General features: G+C 40.6%; 1 protein-coding gene across 1 annotated transcript in view; it reads left to right on the top strand.

Annotated features, from left to right (window-relative positions):
* GEMIN8 (gem nuclear organelle associated protein 8) overlaps positions 1 to 23,535 on the top strand; it is a 48,594-nt gene that overhangs the window by 6,869 nt on the left and 18,190 nt on the right. Inside the window, exon 3 of the mRNA XM_087938315.1 lies at positions 9,653 to 10,085. Within this exon, the coding sequence (XP_087794441.1) occupies positions 9,653 to 10,085 (433 nt within the window). The remainder of the gene's footprint in view (positions 1 to 9,652; positions 10,086 to 23,535) is intronic.

Raw genomic sequence — 23,535 nt, forward strand, 5'->3', positions numbered from 1 at the left:
TCTCAGTGTACTCTTATAACCAGCTTCTGTACCTAAGGAAGATAAGAGCCTAGACTTTCACACTCCTGTCCATCACTTTAATTTAATACAATATATCTGCCTATCATTGTTCCAATAGCACCATACCTGGCAACTAGGCTTTTGCTCTTCATATTTAATTGTAAGGTGCTATGAATGTCCACGCAGAAAGTGTGATTGGGAAAATTCATATCCATTCCATAACCATATCATTGGAACAGAAGTTAAACAAATGGTGTTTTGATTGTTATAAATAAGTGGCACTATTTTTGCATCCACATGCACAAAAACATTGTAAGTTTATATGCTCACCTCTTTCCAACTTGGTACTTTCAATACTTCCTAACCTATTTGTTCTCCTTATAGTAATAAAATTTGTAGTCTGACATCTCTTAGGACACTAGACTCAAGAAGTTGTTCTGAGCAGAAGCTTACAAGCAACAGCATTATAACTGTCTTTCATGTTCCTCGTTTTTATTCCTTGTAGCTTCTGTAGAAATACATAATACAATTTCTTTAAGGTTTAGAAAGGCCAGTATATTCCTCATAATCATCGTCTCTGTGTGTTTGTCTTCAAATCAGTTCTGGACTCCTGACAGTGCTTTGACTTATCCCTGCAGTTTTCTTGGCAAGTTGCTTTGGTGATTTGCCATTGTCGTCTTTCTAAGACTGAGAGAGAATGACTGGCTCAAGGTTACCCAGCTGGCTTTGTGCCTAATGTGGGACTAGAATTCAGTAGTTTTCTGATTTTCTAGCCTGATGTCTTAACCACTACTGGTGCCATAATCATCCTAGATTTACAAAAAATGATTTAAATACCATGTTTAAATGTTTAAAATATTGAGATTTTATTAACATTCTATTTAAAGTAGAAGTTTTCATAGGTCATTTCTGCCCCTTTTCGTTCTCCCTCGAAAATGTTCAGCTTTGCATCAGAATCACAATACTAACCTTGAAACAATCCTTCCTGTCCCTTTTTGGAATTAACAAGAGCTTTGCAAATCAGCCAGCTGTATTCTTTTTTTCGACGAAGTTGCCATTAAAATAAGCTTGAGAAACAACTTAACATTAATATTTTGCACTTGTTCAAAAAATGTAATTGATTTCCTTTACTGGAGTTGAACTAACCCATTCTTTCCATACAAATACAATAAAAATAGAATAAAAGTTTTGGTTTTTTTGAAAAGTTTTGACTGTGCGCAGGAAAAAAAACCTCTTTATTTTATTTAGAATCTACAAAAAAATTCTGATAAGGTGCACATAGTTACAAATTTTCAGGTCCTAAAAAGATCCTAGTAGCAATCGTTAGCATATGCAAATCTACAAATTAGAATAAAATAACCTACATGTGCCATGAAGTTGTGGCGATGAAGGTTTGCATCTGAAGGATGCTAAGTTAAAGATTAAGTTAGGATATCAGGCATAGCATTTCTTTAATATTGGGGCTGAATTCTGATATTTGCACCCAAAAGATATGCTAAATATAAGCTTGATTTCTGAGTTTTAGTTTTTTATCTATTTTGGGGGGCTGGGGGGGGGAATTTGCTTTTAAGTAAGTAGAAAAACAAAAAGTAATTGCCAATAACATTAACAAGAAGAAAAAGTTGTATGCAAAATAAGCTAATCTTCGGAGCAATTTGTTCTTGTCCTTGCAAACTCTGTCTTCAAAAGGCTATTGTGTAGCCCTGGGCGATTAAAATAATGGGAATGTTGCCATTAACTTCAGTGTATAGAGACTGAATCCATTGTCAAGTTTCCTCTCCCTCCCCCAAAATAAAGCTTTTCAGAGAAGTTTGAGAGTGGAGGAGAGACTTGTATTCAAATGCGTCTGACAAAACAGTATGTCCTACTGGTTCCTGGGAACCAGAAAGTGAAACTAGCCATAAACAAAAGGAGATTGACCTCTTAAGATTCATTGTTAAAACTGAATACCAAGAATAAATACATTTAGGCTTCTAGAATTCATGTATTCTTAAAAGTTTAGGTTAAAATTGCACTTTTAGAAACCTTGTCAACTTCAAGGATTTGGTGACCAAGAAATACATTCATGATACAAAAAGTTAGTTGATTGTGTGGTGTTTACCCTTTTTTCCCATTTAAATAAGAATATGTTTTTCACTCTTAAAAGTGAAATAGTACTGAATGAAATGCAGTTCTCTTGACTTAAATTATAGTGGCTTTTACATAATGGAGGACGAGGGCACTTTTGAACATATATACACACATGCATACGATTGGACTTTCTGGACAAGTACTTGCAATATTTTTTTCTTCAAAGAATAGGTAAAGCACACAGACAGATGTTCATTTGGAAGTCCCAGCTTCTATATATTACATCATCTGGAGAGGCCCTAGAACCGTGATGGCAAACCTATGCCACGCATGCCAGAAGTGGCACACAGAGCCATCTCTCTGGGCACATCAGCCATCACCTGTTGCTCTTTTGGGTTCCGGCATACTCGTGCATACCAGCCAGCTGGTTTTCGCGCACATGGGAGCACCAGAAACTGGAAGAGCAACTCCCCCAGCGTGCATTGTGTACGCCAGCCAGCTGGTCTTCGCGCACGCGTGCACAATAGAAACCGGAAGACCAGGTGGTCAGCGTGCATGCATGTGCTGGGAAGCTTCCGGTTTTCAGTGTTCCTACATACGCGTGTCAGGGAGCTGCTCTTCCAGTTTCCGACATGTACACGCTCCCATTTTGGCATTTGGTGCCGAAAAGGTTAGCCACCACTGCCCTAGAGGGTAGCTGTATTCAGCGGCCTCATATTTTAACCGCTTTAGATACAATTTTTGCCTGCTTTGAAATTGCTTTGCAATTTCATTGACCTTTTGTGGTATAAGAAATTGGAACATTCTCCAGAGTAATGAATACTTATTATTGTATAGACTGTCTTTGTTATTGGATGTGTCAGTTTATGCTGAAGAACTTGAGGTAGCTGGTTCTCTAGATCCTCAGACATTTTAAACTTGACAATTAGAAATTGTGAAGAGTGAAACTCTTGTGAAAAGAGACTGCCAAAGACAGGAAACAGCAGAAAACAAACTGAATGTCAGAACAAGCCATAAAAACTTCCAACAAGAAAAAAGAAGTCAAAGCCAAGAAAGACAATTTCTCAAGAAAGAACTTAATGAAGAATTTCAGAGAACCATTGGAAAGACTTAGAATAGTATTAAAACAACATGTCAATTAAAAAATACTTCTTTGGTCTTTTTAGTTGCTAGCAGAAAGGGAGTGGGGAAAATAGTGCATTCCATAAATACTTCAGATAATTGTTAGGCAGCCGAAGCTGTTGGCACGCAAGATTATTACTGGAGAGCATGATTGATGACTCTTGGCTATCGATATGTCCCATTGGAGAATATACATCCAGGGGGTGGGGGAAGACTAGGGTCAAGGGTGAAATGAATGATGTGTCTTAGAGTCGGCTTCACCCAGGTAATGCCAACATGGTCACCCCTAATAAATCTTTTTTTTTTTACTCTGAGAGATGTGGCTAGAGACTTATGATTTGAATGGGGGGTGGATTGTCGGAGCCCTGACACACCATTTATAAAAACATCAGTATAGGTAGTACTGGACTTACAACCACAATTGAACCCAAAATTTCTGTTGCTAAGCGAGATATTTGTTCAATGAATTTTGATTCATTTTACGACCTTTCTTACCACCGTTATTGGGTGAATCACTGCCGCTGTTGATTTAATGATATGGTTGTTAAATGAATCTGGCTTCCCCATTGACTACTTGTCAGAAGTTGAAATGGGGGATCACCTGACCCCTGTACACTGCAACCATCACAAATATGAGTCAGTTGCCAAGTGTCTGAAGTTTGATTACATGAAATGGGGGCGCAGCAACAGTCATGAGAGTGAAAAATGGTCACGTCACTTTTTTCAGTGTCATTGTAATTTTGAACAGTCACTAAATGAACTATTGTAAGTTGAGGACTACCTGTAAAGAAGATGGAAACAAACATGGAAAAAACAAGGAAGGCCTTCCCAAAGACCTCTTGAATTAAAAAAAATAAATGTTTTCAACTTGGCATGTTAAAGATGGACAGACAACAGCTAATTTAAAGAAGATCAAAGATGAAAGGCGTAAACTGAAATTCTATACAATAGAGATGTCAACATCTAAGAGCGTTTTCAAGAGATTGTATCAGCAAGGAAAGCTTAATCAAAACATATGTTTCTTTTTGCAAATAATGGCACTGTTCTACTTTGGAATTTGGCACCACAGTTGGAATATTGCATTAAGTTTTGGTTGCCACGATGTTGAGACTCTAGAAACAGTACGGAGGAGTACCAAAGATGATTAGGGGACTGCAGTCTAAAACATAAGAAGAACGGTTGCTGGAATTGGATATGTCTAGTTTAATGAAAAGAAGAACTAGGAGTGAACATGATAGCAGTCTTCCAGTATCTAAGGGGCTGCCCCAAAGAAAAGGGATCAATCTATTCTCCAAAGTACCTGAAGGCAGGACAAGAAGCAATGGATGGAAACTAATCAAGGAGAGAAGCAACCTAGAACTAAGGAGAATTTCCCTGACAGTTAGAACAATTAATCAGAGGAACAACTTGCCTCCAGAAGTTGTGAATGCTGCCACATTGAACGTTTTAAAGAAGAGATTGAACAACCATTTGTCTGAAATGATATAGGGTTTCCTGCCTGAGCAGGGTGTTGATCTAGATTCTAGAAGACCTCCAAAGTGCCTTTCAATTTTGTTATTTTAAAAATTCATTTGCAAATTACTGAAAGTCAAATATCCATATTTAATACATAAAACAGGTGATAAAGCCAGCCGTATTAGAAATCTGCAGAGAAATTCTTGGAGATGAAAAATAGAACACTTTTAAAATTGGACTAGAAGACCTCCAAGATCCCCTCCAGCCCTATTCAATATTGTATAGTTAAGATATTTTCCATATCTGTGTGAGTGCCAGATATATTTATGGTAATAATGAAACAAATGAGCTGCTCTACCATAACAATTTAAGAGGTAACAGATAACAGATAATCAGAGTTGGAAGGGACCTTGGACCTCATCTAGTCCAACTCCTTGCCCAAGCAGGAGATCCTACACCATTTCTGACAGATGGGAGTCTAATCTCTTCTTGAAAGTCTCAAGTGATGACGCTCCCACAACTTCGGAGGGAGAGCTGTTCCATTGGTTGATTGTCAGAAAACGTCTCCTTACTTCTAGATTGAATCTCTCCTTGATCAGTTTCCCTCCATTATTCCTTGTCTGGCTTTCGGGGGCTTTGGAAAATAGCTTGACCCCTTTGATTCTACCAGTTAGAAAATAGCTTGACCCTTTTGCCTAAAATAGACAAAGAAAACTCTTTTGCAATTCAAAGTCAATCTTTGAAACAAATAGAAGAATTAAAATGCCTGTGGGTAAATTACAATATCAAGTAAGCTTGAATTATTGTAAATTGTCCCCCCAAATGATCAATGCAGAGGTAAGCTTATCTCTCCATTTCCTTCTACATCTAATCTCTATTGGCCTATGAAAGTACTCCAGAACCAGCCAGCGTTTCAGTGACTTTCTTTAATGTAGCAATATAAGGAAAGGACATCGCCTCTGACAAGTCTTACGCCACCTCCATTCCCAAGTAGGGACAGATCCTGCAAGGGGTTAGAGCAGGCCTGTCAGACTGGTGGCCCACGGGCCAGATACAGCCCATGCAGGCCATGCTCACCCTGGCTCCACAAAGACAAAAAAACATCACGATACAGCCCATGATGCAGTTGGGTTTGACGCTCCTGGATTAGAGGAAATTAAAATAGCTAGATGTACAAGTTATTGCAGAGGTGATAATGTGTACCAGTTTCAGCAGGTGGCAGCACCTGGTTAATCTTGTTCTTAGAAGTTAAACAGGGAGGAGCCTTATTAGCACTTAGATGAGTAACTATCAGGGAACATTAGGGATGTAGGCAACATTAGAATTTAAATATGTATTTATAGATGAAAAAGACAGTGACAAATCACTTTCTTAATGCTGCCTAGAGAACTGGGTGCTTTTATCCACGGCATTCGAATTGCGATATCTCACCATTTCTTTACCAGTTACAATCTAATATATGTTTGTTAATATTATAGACTTTGAATGATACAGTATGTCATACTATCTATGAACTATATTTTAGTCCTTTCTAAATAATTGCCAATCATTTACCAATTTTCTTGTGTTCCAGGCAGATTCACCAAGTTCAAATCCCAGTTCCTTTCCCCAAGAGTTGAGAGAATAATTGCATTTTATTGTTATTTATATATTTGTTTCCCACCTTTATTATTTTACAAATAACTCAAGGAGGCCAACATATCTGACACACCTTCCTCCTCCTATTTTTCCCACAACAACCTTTTCAGGTACGTTAGGCTAAGAAAGTGATTGACAAGTCATCCAGCCAGCTTTCATGTCTAAAGCAGGACTGAAACTCATTATCTCCTGCTTTATAGTCTGGTGCCTTAACCAAACCTAGTCATCAAGCTGGATTTGATGACTTTACTGTAAATTAAAGAAGGTTTTTCAATTATAAATAGTGCATATATAATATAATTTGAAGACTGCTATTTCAGAGCTTAAGAAGAATTTATTGTAGGGCCAAGTTGGAACTTAGGACCAATTCTTCTGTAAAATGTACAGGTAGTCCTCAACTTACAACCACAATTGAGCCCAAAATTCATGTTGTTAGTGAGGCATTTGTTAAGTGAGTTTTTTCTTGCCACAATTGTTTAGTGAATCAGTGCAAGTTGTTAAGTCAGTAGTACAGGTATTAAGTGAATCTGGCTTCCCTATTGACATTGCTTGTCAGAAGGTCATAAAAGGTGATCACATGATGTCAAGGCACTGCAAAGGTCATAAATATGAGTCAGTTGCCAAGTGCTGAATTTTGATGACGGTGGGGATGCTGCAATGGTCATAAGTATGAAAAATGTTCATAAGTTACTTTTTTTAGTGATGCTGTAACTTTGAATGGCCACTAAAGGAACTGTTGTAAGTTGAGGACTACCTGTGTTTTACTGGACAGATCTAGGCTTTTCCATGAAATAATCAAATCTCTAATCCTATAAACTCCATTATTATTTGTCATAACAAATGCATTTTCTTTGCAACAGACTATGTTTAGTTTATTATTCACCTTTTTAGTTTTGATTTTCACCTCTAACAAATATGAATTTAATATTAGACTGCTGAACACTTTTGTGGCCTACTTGTATTCAAGAAGATTCTGTACATAACTTAAATGCTAGATACCGTACATTTTAGATAGAATAATCCTAAATTTCTGTTTCTAAATTTCTTTTCTAAAGAAGATCTAACTACAGTAAAACCTTAATTTAATGGCACATTTAGATAGAGGGGTGTCCATTAACCTTAATGCCTATTAAATCCTAATTAAATAGTTTACACCAATCATCATTCTATGGGTTATTGCATAATTCATGCAAATAATATATGGCAGTAAACACTTAATTTAATGAATAATTTAAACAAATAATGTGTTCAGCATGTTTAAGACTATTAAATTGAAGTCAACCAAAGATTTACTGTAAAAGAGTACCCAAAACAAATGAATAAACAAAAAACTGGGCAATTCTTTCTTGACTATCTGCAGGCAATTCATTCAACCTCCTATGCAAAGTAGTTGACAGAAATGGAGAGGAGAGATGCAAAAGCTAGTAATCTTTGATGAAGAAGTTCCAGTTGCCATAACCCACAAAATGCTTCACAACTGCTAAGCATGTTTTTCAGGCAATGGATGCATGATCCACATGCTATATATTAAGGGAGAGGAATATGAGGCTTGATTACATAGCTTTGAATAGAATTCCAAAGATTTGTTAGATTAACATTCCTTGTTTTAATTGACAAAGAATTGTATTGGAAGACTTCTGACTTTTCCTTTCCCTTCTGGGCAACATACAGAATCTGGGCTCATAAAATCCTTATCTTTTAAACAGATTAATATAATTATGGCATTAATGTAATACACCTCTAATGCAGGTGTGTCAAACTCGATTTAATTGTGGGCGCGTGAGAGTTGTGTTTGACCTCAGGGGGGCCTGGCCAGGGTGTGTGTGGCCAGCTTGACGTCATTGGTGTCGGGGGTGCCTGTGTTAGCCCAGGCGGAGCTGGAGGGATCCATTGTCTCCAGCAGAGGAAGGCGAGACCAAGGAGATGGCCAAACCCTTGTCCTCCGGAGGAGTCTCACTATCCCTCTCATGCCATTTGGCGGACCCCGGGATGGCGGTGCAGGTTGTCCAGAGCCCTAGGCAGTGGATGGCAAGTGCCCAGCCCAGCCCCGCTTCCCCCAAAGGGTGCCCAGCTGCACTTACCTCGAGGCTGCTGCTGCTCTGCTCACTCCCCTTAGCCAGATTGATCATGGTGTGTGCAGGAAGGTAAAGTGTGTGGGTCAGAGGGAGGCCCACTTTCTCTCCATGCAAGGAGACCTGGCTTTGTAACCAAAGCATCTTCAGCTATAGGATGGGAGACCACCAGGAGAGGTCAGGAGGAGGAGATAAGGGGATGGTGAAAGGGCAGCAGGGCTGCTGGTGACCAAGTACTAAGGCAGGACTTCCCTTCCTCTCATAATCACCTTCCTTTTCTCTTCTTTTTCCTTCCCTCTTCATTTTCCTTTCTTCTTCCGTTCCCTCTTTCCCACTTTATCCTTCCTTGCTCTCTTCCCATCTTCCCTTCTTTTACTTTGGCTTTCCCTTTTTCCTTCCATGTCCCTTTTTGGATGTTCAAATGCAAAAGGGGAAACATTTGTCGATGCGTCCTTGCCTTGTGATCAAATGCCACTTTTGCTAGTAGTTTGTTTTGCTAGCACTCTGCCAGTGAAAATGGAGCTTGGGAGGGATGCTTATGGCCCTCCTGAGGTCCATTTTTGGCTGCCACGGCCTCCTCCAGTACTCTGCCAGTGAAAACAGAGCTCGGGAGGGGTGCGTGCAGCCTCCCGAGCTCCATCTTCCGTTGCCACAGCCTCCTAAAGCACTCTGCCAGCCATCACCAGTTTGTAGATCAGCACCTGGTTGGCCTGGGCCGAGCCGAGGCACCGCACGCCAGTCCTTTTTCCAGTGTGGTTCAGCAGACCAGATCTAAGCACCCCGCGGGCCCTGAGTTTGACTTCCCTGCTCTAATGGAATCATTCTATTTTGATCACATTCTATTCTTTTTTCATCTTTATTTTCTTTCTAGCCTCCCTCCTTCCCTCCCTCCTCACTGAACTGAAGAAATTTTAGATATCTGGTGAACTGGCAGAATCTCTATTTTTGACAGCCCTAATAGTGAGATAAAAACAATTACAGCCATAAATATATGTAGGAGCAACAAGAATGCATGTATGATTATAATTGTTGGAATGTCTCTAGATACACCCCATTTCTGGTGGTTATCTGTTTAATGATATATTTAAAAATTACACTGATTAATAGTTTTGGGGTAGGGTGGGAGAGGAGAAGACATTTCGTCTGTGTATTTCCCATTGTTTTACATATTGTATAATAAAGTAATATGCAAAGTCATGCGAGAACTAGTATTTGTTTTCTTGACACATAGGACGCTTACAAGACATTATATAGGAATGAGGTCTTACAATGCTGAATTTTGTTTTCCTTTTTAGGCAAATTTTTTATGTCAAGATATAGGACCATGGTATTTTCAAAAAATGTATGCAAGATATTGGAAACATTACAGTGAAGCTATGGAGTGGATGTATAGACATAAAAATGCTTATAGGAAGGCCATGGAATCACTGTATAATCCATCACTTCATCCTTCCAAGCAACATCAACGTTATTCTGACTGGGATGAAAATGTTCCAGGGAGAACTGGTCCATCTTCTTTCTCCACCTCAGACAGCAAACCACGGTATCCTCCAAGGCCTCCGGATGACCTGCATTATGTCAGAAAAAGGAGAGCAGAAGAGAAAGATTGTGAAACAGATTCAGAATCTGAAGGTGAAGAGGACATAGAATGTGACCTCGACAACATGGAAATCACAGAAGAGCTCCGTCATTATTTTGAGCAGACTGAGAGACACCAGGAAGAACTACGTGGGTTTGTTTTCTTCTCTTATTCTTCATATCAGTTTATTTTTATATGGCTTATCCCTTCTTTTCACGTCCATGTTTGGATTCCATCTGTTGTCTAAGGAGCTCAGCCTGGAAATCTTGTAGATGGGATTTTCATTTTGAGCTCTTCACAAACCAGGGGACCAGTAAGCCCAAGGATTGGCAATTTGCAGTCAAAGTGTCAACGTCTCTAGACAAAATTGCAAAATATTTTTTCAAGCTGCTTTGGAATGAAAAAGATAATGAAAAAAGTGATGATGGTTTATCTGAGCCACTTCAGTTTGGATAGAAATACCATACATTGTCACTGAATAACCATTACAATTCAAATAGCCAATTTTGTTTAGTGATTATCAGTATTAGTTCATAATCAAAATGATTCGTTACAGGGGAAAAAAGCCTGGACTATAAAGGCTTTAGGAAATCGTAAACTTTTCTCCTAAAATGAGAAAATCCTATGCAATATACTAGGCAAGCTTCAGCTATTTATGATCAAGTCAGACATGGTTATTCTCGATCAAGTCAGAAAAGCAAAACTGGGATTTCTCCACCTTCTCCCCTTCATTTTGTCAGGCATTTTTCATTCAGAAGTTGATGAGAGAAGTAGCACTTTGCAGTCTTATATAACTGAGTTAAAATTTTCTTAATTGCATTAAATAAAAGATAAGATCTAATCTATCCAGCCAAGCTGATATATTGATTTTTCAAATTTGGCCATAAGGCATAGTGAAAAGCCATTTATATACAGTTATGAAACCTGTGCTTTTTAGCTACTGAATCTGCTAATAATTTGAGTCCCAAATATTTTGGTAAAATGGCTAGTTTTTCTTCTTCTCTTGAGCATATATCATAATAAAGAAAATTGGCCAGGGACCTTTTCTGGGAAGTGAATCTCACATTGGTTATGTTAGTACTGGAAATTCTCTACTTTAATTGGCTGTTCAAAGTGTCGGGAATTTCAATCCTAGTTAGAATCTGAGTATATGTATCCAAATATTTATAGCCCTATTAAATGGAATGTGTAAACCTATGGCTATAAGAGTCTAGTGCTTTGTGTGGATTTGGTTTCTGTGGCAAGAGAAATAGTCTACAGGGCAATTTTTACAGTTTGTTCTTCTAAGCAATATATTGAAACTTTTTTTAAAAGCACTGTTTTGAACCTTATCCTGTGAAATGTGTGCATATAGAATGCTAGTGTTTAAAATTAATATCAACTTGATATTTTAACATTTTAAATAGGAGATTATTAAAATGGTCCAGAGGAAATTCCTAATTATATTGCTGAAGCATGCAGGAAAGTCATGACTAGTGTATTATACAGATCAACCATTTACTTTCTCTTTCCTTGATTTAAACCAACAGAGAAGATTTCAATGCATCTTTATCCTTCAAGTGTTTGTTATGCAGTACAGGAAATTTCTCTCTCTCTCTTTCTCTCCTCCTCCTTCTCCCCCACCAAATAATACAACTTTTAGCTTGAGGAGAAAAGGTTTTAGACAAATTAAAAGCATCTTCTTCCCCATGTAATCCATTTATTTAGAATGACTTGGATTTGAAAGACCTTTTATAGCTTTCTTTTTGATTGGCTCAATTCACAGACTAAATAAAATTATTTCTCCCTTGTGAGTTTTACACAGAGGCACTCACAGCGTAAATAAAGCCTGTTTTCTAGAATAGGCTAACCTCTCCCTCAATAAGAATCCCAACTGTCATAGTACCAAATAAAAATAAATGCAGGTAGCCTTCGATGTACGACCATAATTGAGCCCAATAGTTATGTTGTTAAGTAAGAAATTTGTTAGGCGAGTTTTCTTGCCACGTTTGTTATGTGAATCACTGAGGTTGTTAAATTAATAACACAGTTGATAAGTGAATCCAGCTACCCTATTGTCTTTGCTTGTCAGAAGGTTGAAAAAGTTGATCACATGACCCTGGGACACTGTAACTTTATAAATATGAACCAGTTGTCAAGCATCCAAATATAAATTATGTGACCATGGGGATGCGCCATGGTCATAAGTGTGAAAAATGGTCATAAATCACTTTTTTTCAGTGCTGTTGTAACTTCAAACAGTCACTAAGTGAACTGTTGTAAGTCAAGTCACTAAGTCAACTGTTGTCTGTACAGATTGGGAAAGAGCATCTGTCCATCTTTCCAATTTTGTTATAATTTGGGAAGATTCTCACCACTTGGCAATCTCTTAGAATTTGGCAACAGAGAAGAGATATATTTAATTTCGCAGAGCTATTGATTTTGCAATTGACTGTTTTCAGCTGAACAAATTTCAAGATAAAATCTGATTAAGCTGAATGCTATTAGTGCATTACTGCAGAAAACTCTTGGAGTGTGTATGTTGAAGAAGCTGCATGTTGCTTTCTTTAAATGTCAGCAGATTATCTGTCGTTATTAAGCCCTGCATCAAAGTCTATGGCTATGTGAATCTGGCTGGCTTTTTTAATTTAGGGATAATGCTGGGGGGAAATGGGGCTGGGGACTTACCAGATCTTATACATATACCAACTCCTCATGCCTGTGACTGTTTAATAATGCTGCCCTTTACAGATGTGTCTTTTTAGCTTCTCATCAAATTCTTCAACCCAAATTTCTGAAGATTCCCTGCAGGACAAATCAACTTCTCTCGCCTGCTTGCTCTTTTAAATCCAGAGTTCAGAGACATTTATTGGTCGATAGCATATCACAGTGCAATATTTAAAATATCTGGGCATCTTGTAAAATGGGAAGAGAAATAAATGGTAGATATGTAGTAAATACCTCCTCCCCACTTAGTGGAATATTTCCATTTGACCAAATAGAGTTTAGAGCTGGATAGAGGACACAGCCACATAAACAGACCTATTTCTTACTCTCATCGACTTGCATATGGTCAACTGGAAAGTATGAAGGTGGGTGTCCTCAATTGAACATAAACTATATCTTAGTGCACTATAAAACATGGTCCCAGTTCACATGGAGAGTGGAAGCTTATTTTCAGCTGATGCATGGAGATAAAATAAAAAAGGGACAGGCCAACATTTGCAGCTTGTTCCTTTGCCAGTCAGTGTATGCAAAGGGTCCAGCTTGCCTAGAATAACTCCTTGTTTTTTGAGCTTTAGAATAGATTCCAGGCCCTTCCTGATTGATGATAACACTTCTCCTCCATGCTGCATCGAGAGCCCAGGATGGGTTGACTCCTTCCTATGATGTCATTTAGCTGAGTCTGTACTAAGATATAAAAGCCAGACCCCGGAAGTTACCCCAGCTTTTGACTCAGCTCCTTTCAGTCAGTAGCTGTGTCTCTGAAAGCGTTCTGTTATAGTTAGCACTCACCAGTGATCTTCAGTACCATTTTTCCTCGCTTCAAGCAGCTCCCAGGGCAGCTGCTCTTCCAGGAGAGCAGGGCTCTCTCTCCTGCAACGTTGGGAGCAGCGTTGCCAGAGCGCTGTTCAGGCAAGTTGGGCAGCGTCTGTAGACCTCCCCCACGCCTGCGATTTGAGTGGTCGTAAAAGCGTCAGCCAGCTGATTGTGTGGCCAGAGGCTGCCCTTTCCTTTGCTGACTTTGCTCGGGGCTCTTTATAGCCTAAGGAGCGATTCTTCTATCTCGGAGCCTGTTTCCCATAGTCAGTGGCCATCTTGGATTGAAGCCTTCCACCATGAGGTGAGCGGCGATATTGTAAGCCCAGGGGCCATTTATATCCTAAGGGGCTTAATAGAAAAATCTACAAACAGTTTCTTTCCATCGCAAGAGCCTTTATTCTACAATGGAGCAAGATAAGGGTCAGGCAGAGCTTTCCCCCCAGTGGAACAGTCTCTTAAGCCCAATAAGAGAAAAAGACATAGGCAACGCTCCCAATTGGTCCAGAGGGAGGTGGCTGCTAAAATCAGAGCTAAGGCTCTAGCCCCTAAGAAGGCAACTCAGGCTGAGTTGAGGGCAATAAAGTGCAGACATGCAGCCCTAGAGAGGCAGTTCAACAGAACTATTCAACAGAAGGGAGTGCAATTACAGCAGGTTTCAGGTGATTCCCGTGGGCCTCAGCCAAGCCCTCCCAGGGGAGGAGAAGTTATCTTGAGCCTTTCCATCCTCCATCCTGGTCTCCTGAGGCTTTGGCAGTATAATATGATCCTCAGGATCTAAGCAGAACTGGGCCTTATTTCCAACAGGCTTCTGGACCCTATGCTCCTCCCCCTCCCTCCAGGCCTCGATCCTCTTCTCAGTCTAGGCCTGAAGCCACCTTCACTCCCACAGCAGTAGGCCTTCAGCCTTCTACCTCTACCTTTGAGCATAGACCAGGGAATATCCAAGATGTTGTCTCATTGGACATTAGGCAGGGATTGGCTGAAGGCTTCAAGCAAATTCTTCGACCTCTGGAAAGGGTTCAGGCCCTTCTCTCTTCTCAATCTATAAGTTCCCTGCCTCATCACCCTGATTTAGGGTGAGACCTTTGACCAAAATCTTTCAGAGGAAGAGGACTCACCCAGAGCAGACATCCTCTGTATTGGTCTTCAATCCTTCTCTCTTCAGGCCATTACTCAGCAAGGCCTTGGTCACTGCCAAGCTGTCGCCAGAAAAAGTGGCTCCTGAGCCACAAGGAAATCCCTCTAGCCAGGGAGACGCATTCTTCTCGAAGCCTGTAGTGCATGCAGGGGTTTTGCCTTCTCCCACTTTGCTCCTGGACATGGTCAAGGAACAGTGCACTTCCCCTTCGGCAGGTCCTGGCCCATCTTCCCTGGATAAGCTTTTCTATGATGTCAGCGCAGCCCTGGACAATGCCCTGGCAAATGCCCTGGCAGTGCCTTCTGTTGACATTCCAGCACTGCATGGGCTGTTCATCCTTCATCTGCAGCATCCTTTTTTCACAAGGGCATCTATATGGTGGCTGCACCAACTCCAGATTAGTTTGCCTACATCTGACCTTTGGTCTCACCAAGACTTTAATAAGATAATTGCAGCGGCGGAATTCACTGCAGATGCCACTCTCAATTCCGCCAAATTTGCATCTAGGGCCATGGAATCTTCAGCAGCAGCAAGAAGACTGTTATGGCTCAGAAATTGGCAGGCGGAGTCATGCCGTAAATGGAAGCTGGCTTCAGTTCCATTCGCAGGCGATAAGCTTTTTTGGCGATGCTCTGGAACCTTATCTCATCGAAACCAGAGATAAACTTAAGATTCTCTCTTCCTCTGGGAAGAGAGCCGACTATTGCCCAGCTCCTTATCGCCCTCCTGCCTTTTGAGTGGAGATCTCATCCCGCTTCCCCCAGTCTCAGAGTCCATACTCCTAACGCCAAGACCAACATGCGGAAACATCTGGCAGGCAACAACCTTCTACTGGTAAACAGCCCTTTTAGGGGGGTCGTTCCTTCCATTGCTCTAAGTAATCCCTCGTTCTCCGCACCCATCAGAGGTCGCCTAGCCTTCTTTGCCTCCAAATGGGAGGAGTCAACAATGGATGCCTGCGTGTTCTGCACTATTAGGTCAGGGTTACAATTGGACTTCCTAATGCCACCCCCAAAAGGAAAAAAAAATATTATTTTTTTGAGCTGGCCTGTCTCTCGGGACATTTCAAGGCAAGACCTCATAAAACAGGCCATTCAACACCTTGAAATCCGAGCTATTCAACCTGTTCCCCCCTCTCAACGGGGATGTGGGCTTTACTCTCGCCTTTTAATCATTCCCAGGCCTCGGGGGCGGGGGGGGTGGCGAACCATCCTGGATCTAAAAATTCTCAACCAATTTGTAAAATACAAACAAATTAAAATGCAGACTCTGCATTCTATTTTAAAGAACGTTCGGGAGGATGATCTCCATTCTTCCATTGATCTCATGGAGCCTTCCTCCACATCCCCTTTTGGCCTCATCATCGCCAGTTTCTCTGTTTCTCTTATCAGAATACCCATTACCAGTATAGAGCACTTCCCTTTGGCCTCTCATCGGCTTTAAGGGTCTTCACGAAGGTTCTGGTGGCATTGATGGCATCTCTGCATTCTGTTCCAGTGAGGATCTAATGCTACTGGGGCGACATTTTGATTCTGTCCTCCATCCATGCAGCCCATCGGGATCTGCAAATTACCCTGTCATATCTCCAGAGCCACGGATTTTTCCACTCCCGTCCACTCCAATGGTTCCTGCTTCCCTACCAATGAACAGGAACCAGCCTCTCATCCATCAAGGTCCCGCTCCCACCACAAATCCGGAGATCTCTCAATTGGTGGCGTTCCCCATTAATCTGGAAGGGACTCCCTTTCAGGGTCCCAGACAAGCTAGTGATAACCACCGATGCCAGCCTCCTGGGTTGGGGGTCCCATATGCAGGGCCAGATAGCTCAGGACCTTGGTCCAGGTCAGAGCTGGCCCTTCCCATAAATTGGCAAAAGCTCAGAGCCATTTTTCTAGCTCTCAAGAATTTCAGGCACTCCGTGACCGGCTCTCATGTTCTAGTCCTTATGGACAACATGGCCATCATGGCTCATGTCAACCGGCAAGGGGGGACGAGGTCTAGAGCCCTCATGGGAGAGGCGCTACGGTTGATGTTCTGGGCAGAGAAACACCTGTTGTCAATCTTGGCGGACCACATCTCCGGGATCGACAACTCCCAGGCCGACTGGCTCAGCAGGAGCCTTGGCAACCAGACAGAATGGTCCATTCCTCCGTCTCTATTCAGGAACCTTTCCCTCAGATTCAGAATGCTGGAGGTGGATCTCTTCTCCACTCCTCAAATTGTCCAGGTCACCAGATTCTTCACCAGGTTTCTTTGCCAGGGAGCTAAGGGGACCAATGCTGTTTGGTGCAGATGGCCCAAAAGTCTCCTCTATGCCTTTCCCCTGCTTCCTATCATTCTGGCAGTAATTCGGAAGATGTTGGAGGAACAAGCGGAGCTCCTCCTCCTGACACCCTATTGGCCAAGGACACCCTGGTTTGCGGACCTGGTCAGCCTATCGGGGCTTCTCCTTGGAGGATCCCAGTCCATCTAACCTGTCTTCATCAGGGGATTCTGCTCTACCCGGAGCTCCTGTGGCTCAAGCTGACCATGTGGCACTTGGGCGGCAGCGGCTAGGGGTGGCTGATCTTCCTGAAAGGGTCATCATCACTATCCTGGCATCTTGCAAACCTTCTACAAGGCGCATCTATGATGCCACCTGGAAGGCCCTTCCCGAGGGTTCCTTAGAGAGGGTCTCCCTCCTGCTTCAGCCCAATTGGCATAGGTTCTTAGATTCCTTCAGCACGATCTGTGGGAAGGTTTGACCCCCAACTCTTTACAGAGGCAGGTTGAGGCCCTCTCCTCGGTTCTTTCATGGGGTTCACTTCCTTCCTTATCCCATCACCCTTCAATCAGGAAGTTTTTTTGAAAGGAGACTTCCAACCTGCATCTCTGGTGGTTCACAGGTATCCTTCCTGGGATCTTCATGAGGTCCTTAATGCCCTTACGAAGCCCCCCTTTGAACCCCTTAGAACATTGTCTCTCCATTTCCTGACTGAAGGTAGTGTTCCCCATTTCCATCACTTCAGCCAGGCGGGTATCCGAGCTTGCTTCTCTTTCCATCAGATAGGACCTTTGTTCCTTTCACGATGATAGGGTTGTCCTCAGTCTGGACCCCTCATTTCTTCCAAAGGTTAACACCTGTTCCACAGGTCCCAGGACATTATGTTGCCTGGCTTCTGCCCCCTCCCGCACCATGACTTAGAACAGCAGTGGCATACGCTAGACGTAGGAAGGGCTCTTAGAATATACATTAAGTGCACTTTCTCCTTCAGGAAGTCAGAAGCCATGTTTGTTTCCTTTTCCCTTCTCACTTGGGGCACAAGGCCTCTTCTCCTACTATAAGCAGGTGGGTCAGATCTTGCATTGAGCAGGCCTATAAAGCTGCGGCCCTTCTAGTTCCTCGAGGTCTGACGGCTCACTCTACCAGAAACACGGCCACTTCGGCTGCCTGGGCGACCCAAGCATCCTTGGAGAAGATTTGTCGTGCGGCCATGTGGATATCTCCGTCTCCTTTCATCAGATACTACCGTCTGGATGCCTTTGCCTCGGCAACTTCAGCCTTCGGCAGACAGGTGCTTCAACGAGTGGTTCAACAGTCGGTGTGATGAGCCGGATGAGGACCCACCCGTGGACATGCAAGCTTTGGTATGTCTCATCCTGGGCTCTCGATGCAGCATGGAGGAGAATGGGCATTGGTAGAAGTTACCCTGAACGCCCTTTCTATCTATGCTGCAAGAGAGCCTAGCCCCTCCGTTGATTCGTCCGGAGAGGGTAAGTCATATTTCTGTATTCATTTGTGCTTTCAGAGACACCTTTCAGTCTGTCAAGTATCTTCACCAAAGCTGGGCTAACTTCCGGGGGCTGGCTTTTATATCTTAGTACAGACTCAGCTAAATGACGTCATAGGAAGGAGTCAACCCATCCTGGGCTCTCTCGCAGCATAGATAGAAAGGGCATTCAGGGTAACTTCTACCAACGCCCATTCTGGTGCCCAGAGGAAGAGCAGTTGTCACAGGCATGAATGTCTAACTAAAATGATGTCCAGACTCTGTTAAAGACAGAGTGGAGAAGCTCTCAGTGCTCCTTAAGCCCACTAACAGCTGTGGAAAAAAGTAAATATAATCCTAGACTGTATCAACAGATGTATAGTTCCTTTGTGTTCTACATTGATCAAACTGCTCTGGAATATTTACCCAGGGCGACGTTTTAGAAAAGACATGGAGAAATTGGAATATGTCTAGAGGAAATCAAAGAAGATAAAGATCCTAGAAGAATAAATGTATATAAGAATAGTTGGAGGCACTCAATATGTTTAGTCTGAAGATTGGGATGGGAGGCATGATAAATCTCGTCAGAGAAAGAAGGACTGTCGAATAGAAGCTGTGCCAGTTCTGTTCAGGGTTTTTCCAAAAGGAGTAAATTACAGATTTAATTATAGATTTAACTGCAGATCTAATTGTAGATTTATTTGGACATTGGGAACAAAATTATAACAACGAACTCTATTCAGCAATGGAAATGTCTTTCTTTAGAGATGGCAGACTCTTCTTTACTGGAGGCTGGCTCTCTTGTCTGTCTCAGATAATGTAGTTCTGCATTCGAAATGTTCTCCGAGGTTCCTTCCAGTTCTTCCATTCTGGGATTTTATGTAGTATTCATAGTCTGCCCAGTGGGAAGCCATTACATTTCAAAATGATACATGAAATAAGGATAAAATACCAACCACCACCACCGAAATAATTTTTATGCTAAACTTCAGACCTTCAGTACTTAAGACTATTTCTAAAAACTCTCATTTTTAAAAAAATTCTGTCTTTGTCTTAACATTTCAATAAGAATGAGATTGCCTTCCCCTGCTCCTGCCTGTGTAGACCCATTCTCCCCTCACAATTTTTTATTTTCATTTCTCTTAAATGCCCTCTTTTTGTAATTCATATCATGTGCCAGGTTTCCAAATGACCCAAAACTAGCTGTGGGAACAGTGCATATCTCAACATATATAATATGCCAAATTAGTAGCCTTGTTGTACAATAAACAGATTCTCAGGTAAAGAGAGCACAGTGATTTATTCTTATTCCCTCCAGGAAAATAAAATATTGTAAAGAAATAACATAAGGAGTTCAAAACTCTGCCTGGATAAGGATAAATCCCTGAAAGTAAAGCAAAAAAACCCCCAAATGTGGCATTTCATTAGTGTGTATTTGTGTATGTGTTGTATGCATGCATTGAAAAACCACAGGAGAAGCTAGCAATGAAAGTTCAAGCTTGAAAATTGTCTATATCCAGGTAGGGACAATAAAGAGGAGAAAGTCATCCAAGTAGATTCCCGCAGCGGAATCAGTTGGACTGCTTATATCACTGCCAGTTCGACTTCTCCCCATTCTAGGCCTGGTGGCCCATAATAGGCATATTTAGTCTGTCCTGGCAGAATTTATACACACAGATGCATCATACATATATACTTTCTCTAATTAGATCCAGATATAACATAAGGTAGTCCTCGACTTACAACACTTCATTTAGTGATCATTCAAAGTTAACAACAGCACTGAAAAAAGTGATTTTTGACCATTTTTCACACTTACAATTTTTATAGCATCCCCATAGTCACATGATCAAAATTCAAATGCCTGGCAGCTGGTTCATACTCATGACTGTTGCTATATCCTGAGGTCATGTGGTCACCTTTTGCAACCTTTTGACAAATAAAATTGATGGGGAACCCATATTCACTCAGCAATTATGTTACTAACTTACCAACTGCAGGGCAAGAAAAGTCATAAAATGGAGGAAAACTCACTTAGCAAATGTCTCACTTAACAACAGAAAAATTGGGCTCAGTTTTGATTGTCAGTCAAGGACAACTTGTATTGCTTCATTATACAACAGAAGAAACAGATGCTTCCTATGACCATTTTCTATGTACAGGTTGGAAAGTATCAGAAAGTCATGTTTTGCATGATTTCTGTGTTTTTCTTTTAAGTCAGCAACATATTCCTTTCCATTTTTTCCCCACAGAATTCATCAATTCAACAAGATATATCAATCCATCATCTGCCTGTCTCTCTGTTGAGAGATACACATATATCTCAGCATTTAAAATTATTAATAGGTTAATTTGTTCTGTTAAATATTGGCCATTCTTTCTGTATCTCTCATGTTTCCTATGGAGCTTGTAATTTTAACCTGCAGGAGATGTTTTGTGAATGTGGTTGAATGACATCCCAGAGGCTATTTATTAAAGGCATGAAATCATTTTTCCGGATTATTGCACCTGTCGGATGCATTCAGCGTTAGTTGTGAAACTGTTCAGAAATGGTGGTTACCAGGAACTTGAGAGCAGACTAATCCTTTTAGGTAATCCAAGACATTGTTCTTAAAACTAAAGAAGAATATAACATTCTGTTTAAAAAAGGCTTCCTGGAAATTCTTTCATAGCTGGATTAAAGATGAAATCACTTACATTTTAGCAACTCCATGCTTTGTTGCAAAATGTCTCTATATCTAAAATTTATCCATCTGTTTATAAAATGAGGAAATGGTTGCTTAGTTGATCTTGAATCGTACAGAAATTAAGGCTCTAAACTAAATAGCATCATATCTTTTCCTCTTCAGTTTTAATTTTCTTGGACTTCTAAAACTTAAATTCACTCAAGCTATAATCAGTGTATCAGCTGGTTTAACACAGAATAGTGGAACTGTTTCTGATTATTTTTTTCATGCCAGTCATGAGCTCACTATTTTTACCTTAGATTTGGAAAAAGGCTTTTTAGCTAGAGAAGGAAAGTACTATGATGATGATATTTTCTAGATTTTTTTATCTCATCTTTATTACTCTTATAAATAAATTAAGGCAATGAACATACCTAATATTCCTTCCTATTCCTCCTATTTTCCTCACAACAACAAATATGTAAGATGAAGGTGAATGATTGGCCCAAAGTCACCCAGCTAATTTTCATGCCTAAAGTAGGACTAGAATTCAAAGCTTTCTGTGAAGCCTGAGATACTTATAATGTGGACATATTATACTTTATTAAGCCTATCAATGTCAGCATGGTGCATGTTTCTCCTTTTTCAAGAAATTCAGTTGATCTGTTTAGGAGAACAAATGGTATAACATCCCAATATTATAGAGACATTAAATGTCATTGGTTGTATTTTATGAAACTGACATGTAAAAAAGTTCTATTGATTACAAATTCATTGACAATAAACTCACCTGGCAAAATTCCAAAGTCAGCTGCTATGAAGAAAGTATTAGAGAGTTACCTATTGAACTTTTCTCTGTGGATAATAGAGGGTGACTTTCTTAATAATTTAGGCCTCTCCCATCTTAAGCAGTCTCATGAATTGGACCTTCTAATTGATATAATCCATTAATGGCTGCAGCTGCACCAGTAGGCTTTTATAAATATTCTTTTTTTTTTTAAGATTTCTTTTCTCTAGGGGAGCTTGGATGAACATCTGTTGACCAAAGAAGATTCTCATGCCAAGAACATCTCTTAGGAAAAGTCATTCTTTTCCCATTCTACTTCTGTTTCCTGTGTTTGCATCTCAGGAAAGTCCAGCTTTCTCTCATTCCCCTTGTTTTATTGTCAAGTCACTTTTCCAGAGGAAGTTATATCTGAAGTTCACCGTTGGTTTATTTACTTTGTTATTACTGCTTACTGTGGGTGGATATGTGTGCATGGATACCACTATACGGACATATAATTAATCTTGGAGCCATCTAATATACTCAGAATGAATTGGAAAGTTAACATTTATTTCTTTCAAGAAAGAGTTTCACTACGAGGGAAAGTTATTTACCCTTAGGATAAATTCTAAGATTAGAGGATTTGTGTTTTAATTTAAAAAAATAATTTGAAAAAAAGGGAAAGCTGGAGTTATTTAATATCATCCTGCACTCTTAATTGATCTTCACCCAAGGCTTTAGTTTGTGTTACAATATTTTCAGAATGGCAGGTCCCAAGCTCATTATCTTTAGGACCTTATACTACTGAATTCTAGTTCTCCTAAGCCTGCCCAATATGTTTGAGAGGCAGAGATTTAAGTTCAGCATAACTAGAGAATCCCAGGTCTCCACAGCTGTTAAAATGTAACAATGTTTATTACAAAACCTTGCCTTTTTGTTAATTATAACCTAGTTTTAAAGCTGGCCTAGAAGACGGGCATGTGAGAAGGAGAGAGATAAGGCATTTATTTTGAGTTCTGATGGTGCCGGAATGGAATACCATCCAGGAAGCAGAAGAAAGACCATCGTTTACTGCATCTTGTCCTATATGCTTAGAATTAGGGATGCAGTAGTGTTCTGTAAATTCAAGGTCAAGTTTACCTCCCATATGCCCTTGTGAAGGACTATATACAAATTATATAAGGTCTCCTCCTCTATCAGGGACTTGGACTAGGGGGGCTACAGGGTCTCTTCCAACCCTATGATTCTATGAGCTGTGAGTATGTTTTATTCCATAGGTAAAATCCTTTTTGATAATTAATCCCGGAGAAAAGCCATGATTTAAAAACCACCTGACATTTTGGCTTTGTAAAAATGTTACACCTGATTAAGTGTCAGTTCTGGTGGCTGTCAATTAAAAGGGGAGATTCAGAGTTATGTGGCTTGCTGCCCAATTTGCGCTTCTGCCAAGCAGCAGCAAGGGAAAATGCCAGGACTTCTCCAACCTGTGGCGGAGCTTAACATCCCTGGAAGCAAATTTCAGGCCATCTGAATCTGCTTTCCCTTGATCTTGTGAAGCTAGTATACCAGCATTTCATAACCTGAATTAGAAGACTGGGATGCAGCAGAATTCAGATGGGACAAAATTCTAGTTGTATTTATGAAATTTTACATCACTTGTGTAATGTTATAATTATGTAAATAGCATTAAATGACACGCATGCTATAATTTGCATGAGGAAATAATTATGCAAGTAATATATAGTGCAAAAGATTTTT

The sequence above is a fragment of the Pseudonaja textilis genome, chromosome 8 (assembly GCF_049901715.1).
Source record: "Pseudonaja textilis isolate UNSWEBS1 chromosome 8, rPseTex1.2, whole genome shotgun sequence".
In the NCBI taxonomy this organism is placed as follows: Eukaryota; Metazoa; Chordata; class Lepidosauria; order Squamata; family Elapidae; genus Pseudonaja; species Pseudonaja textilis.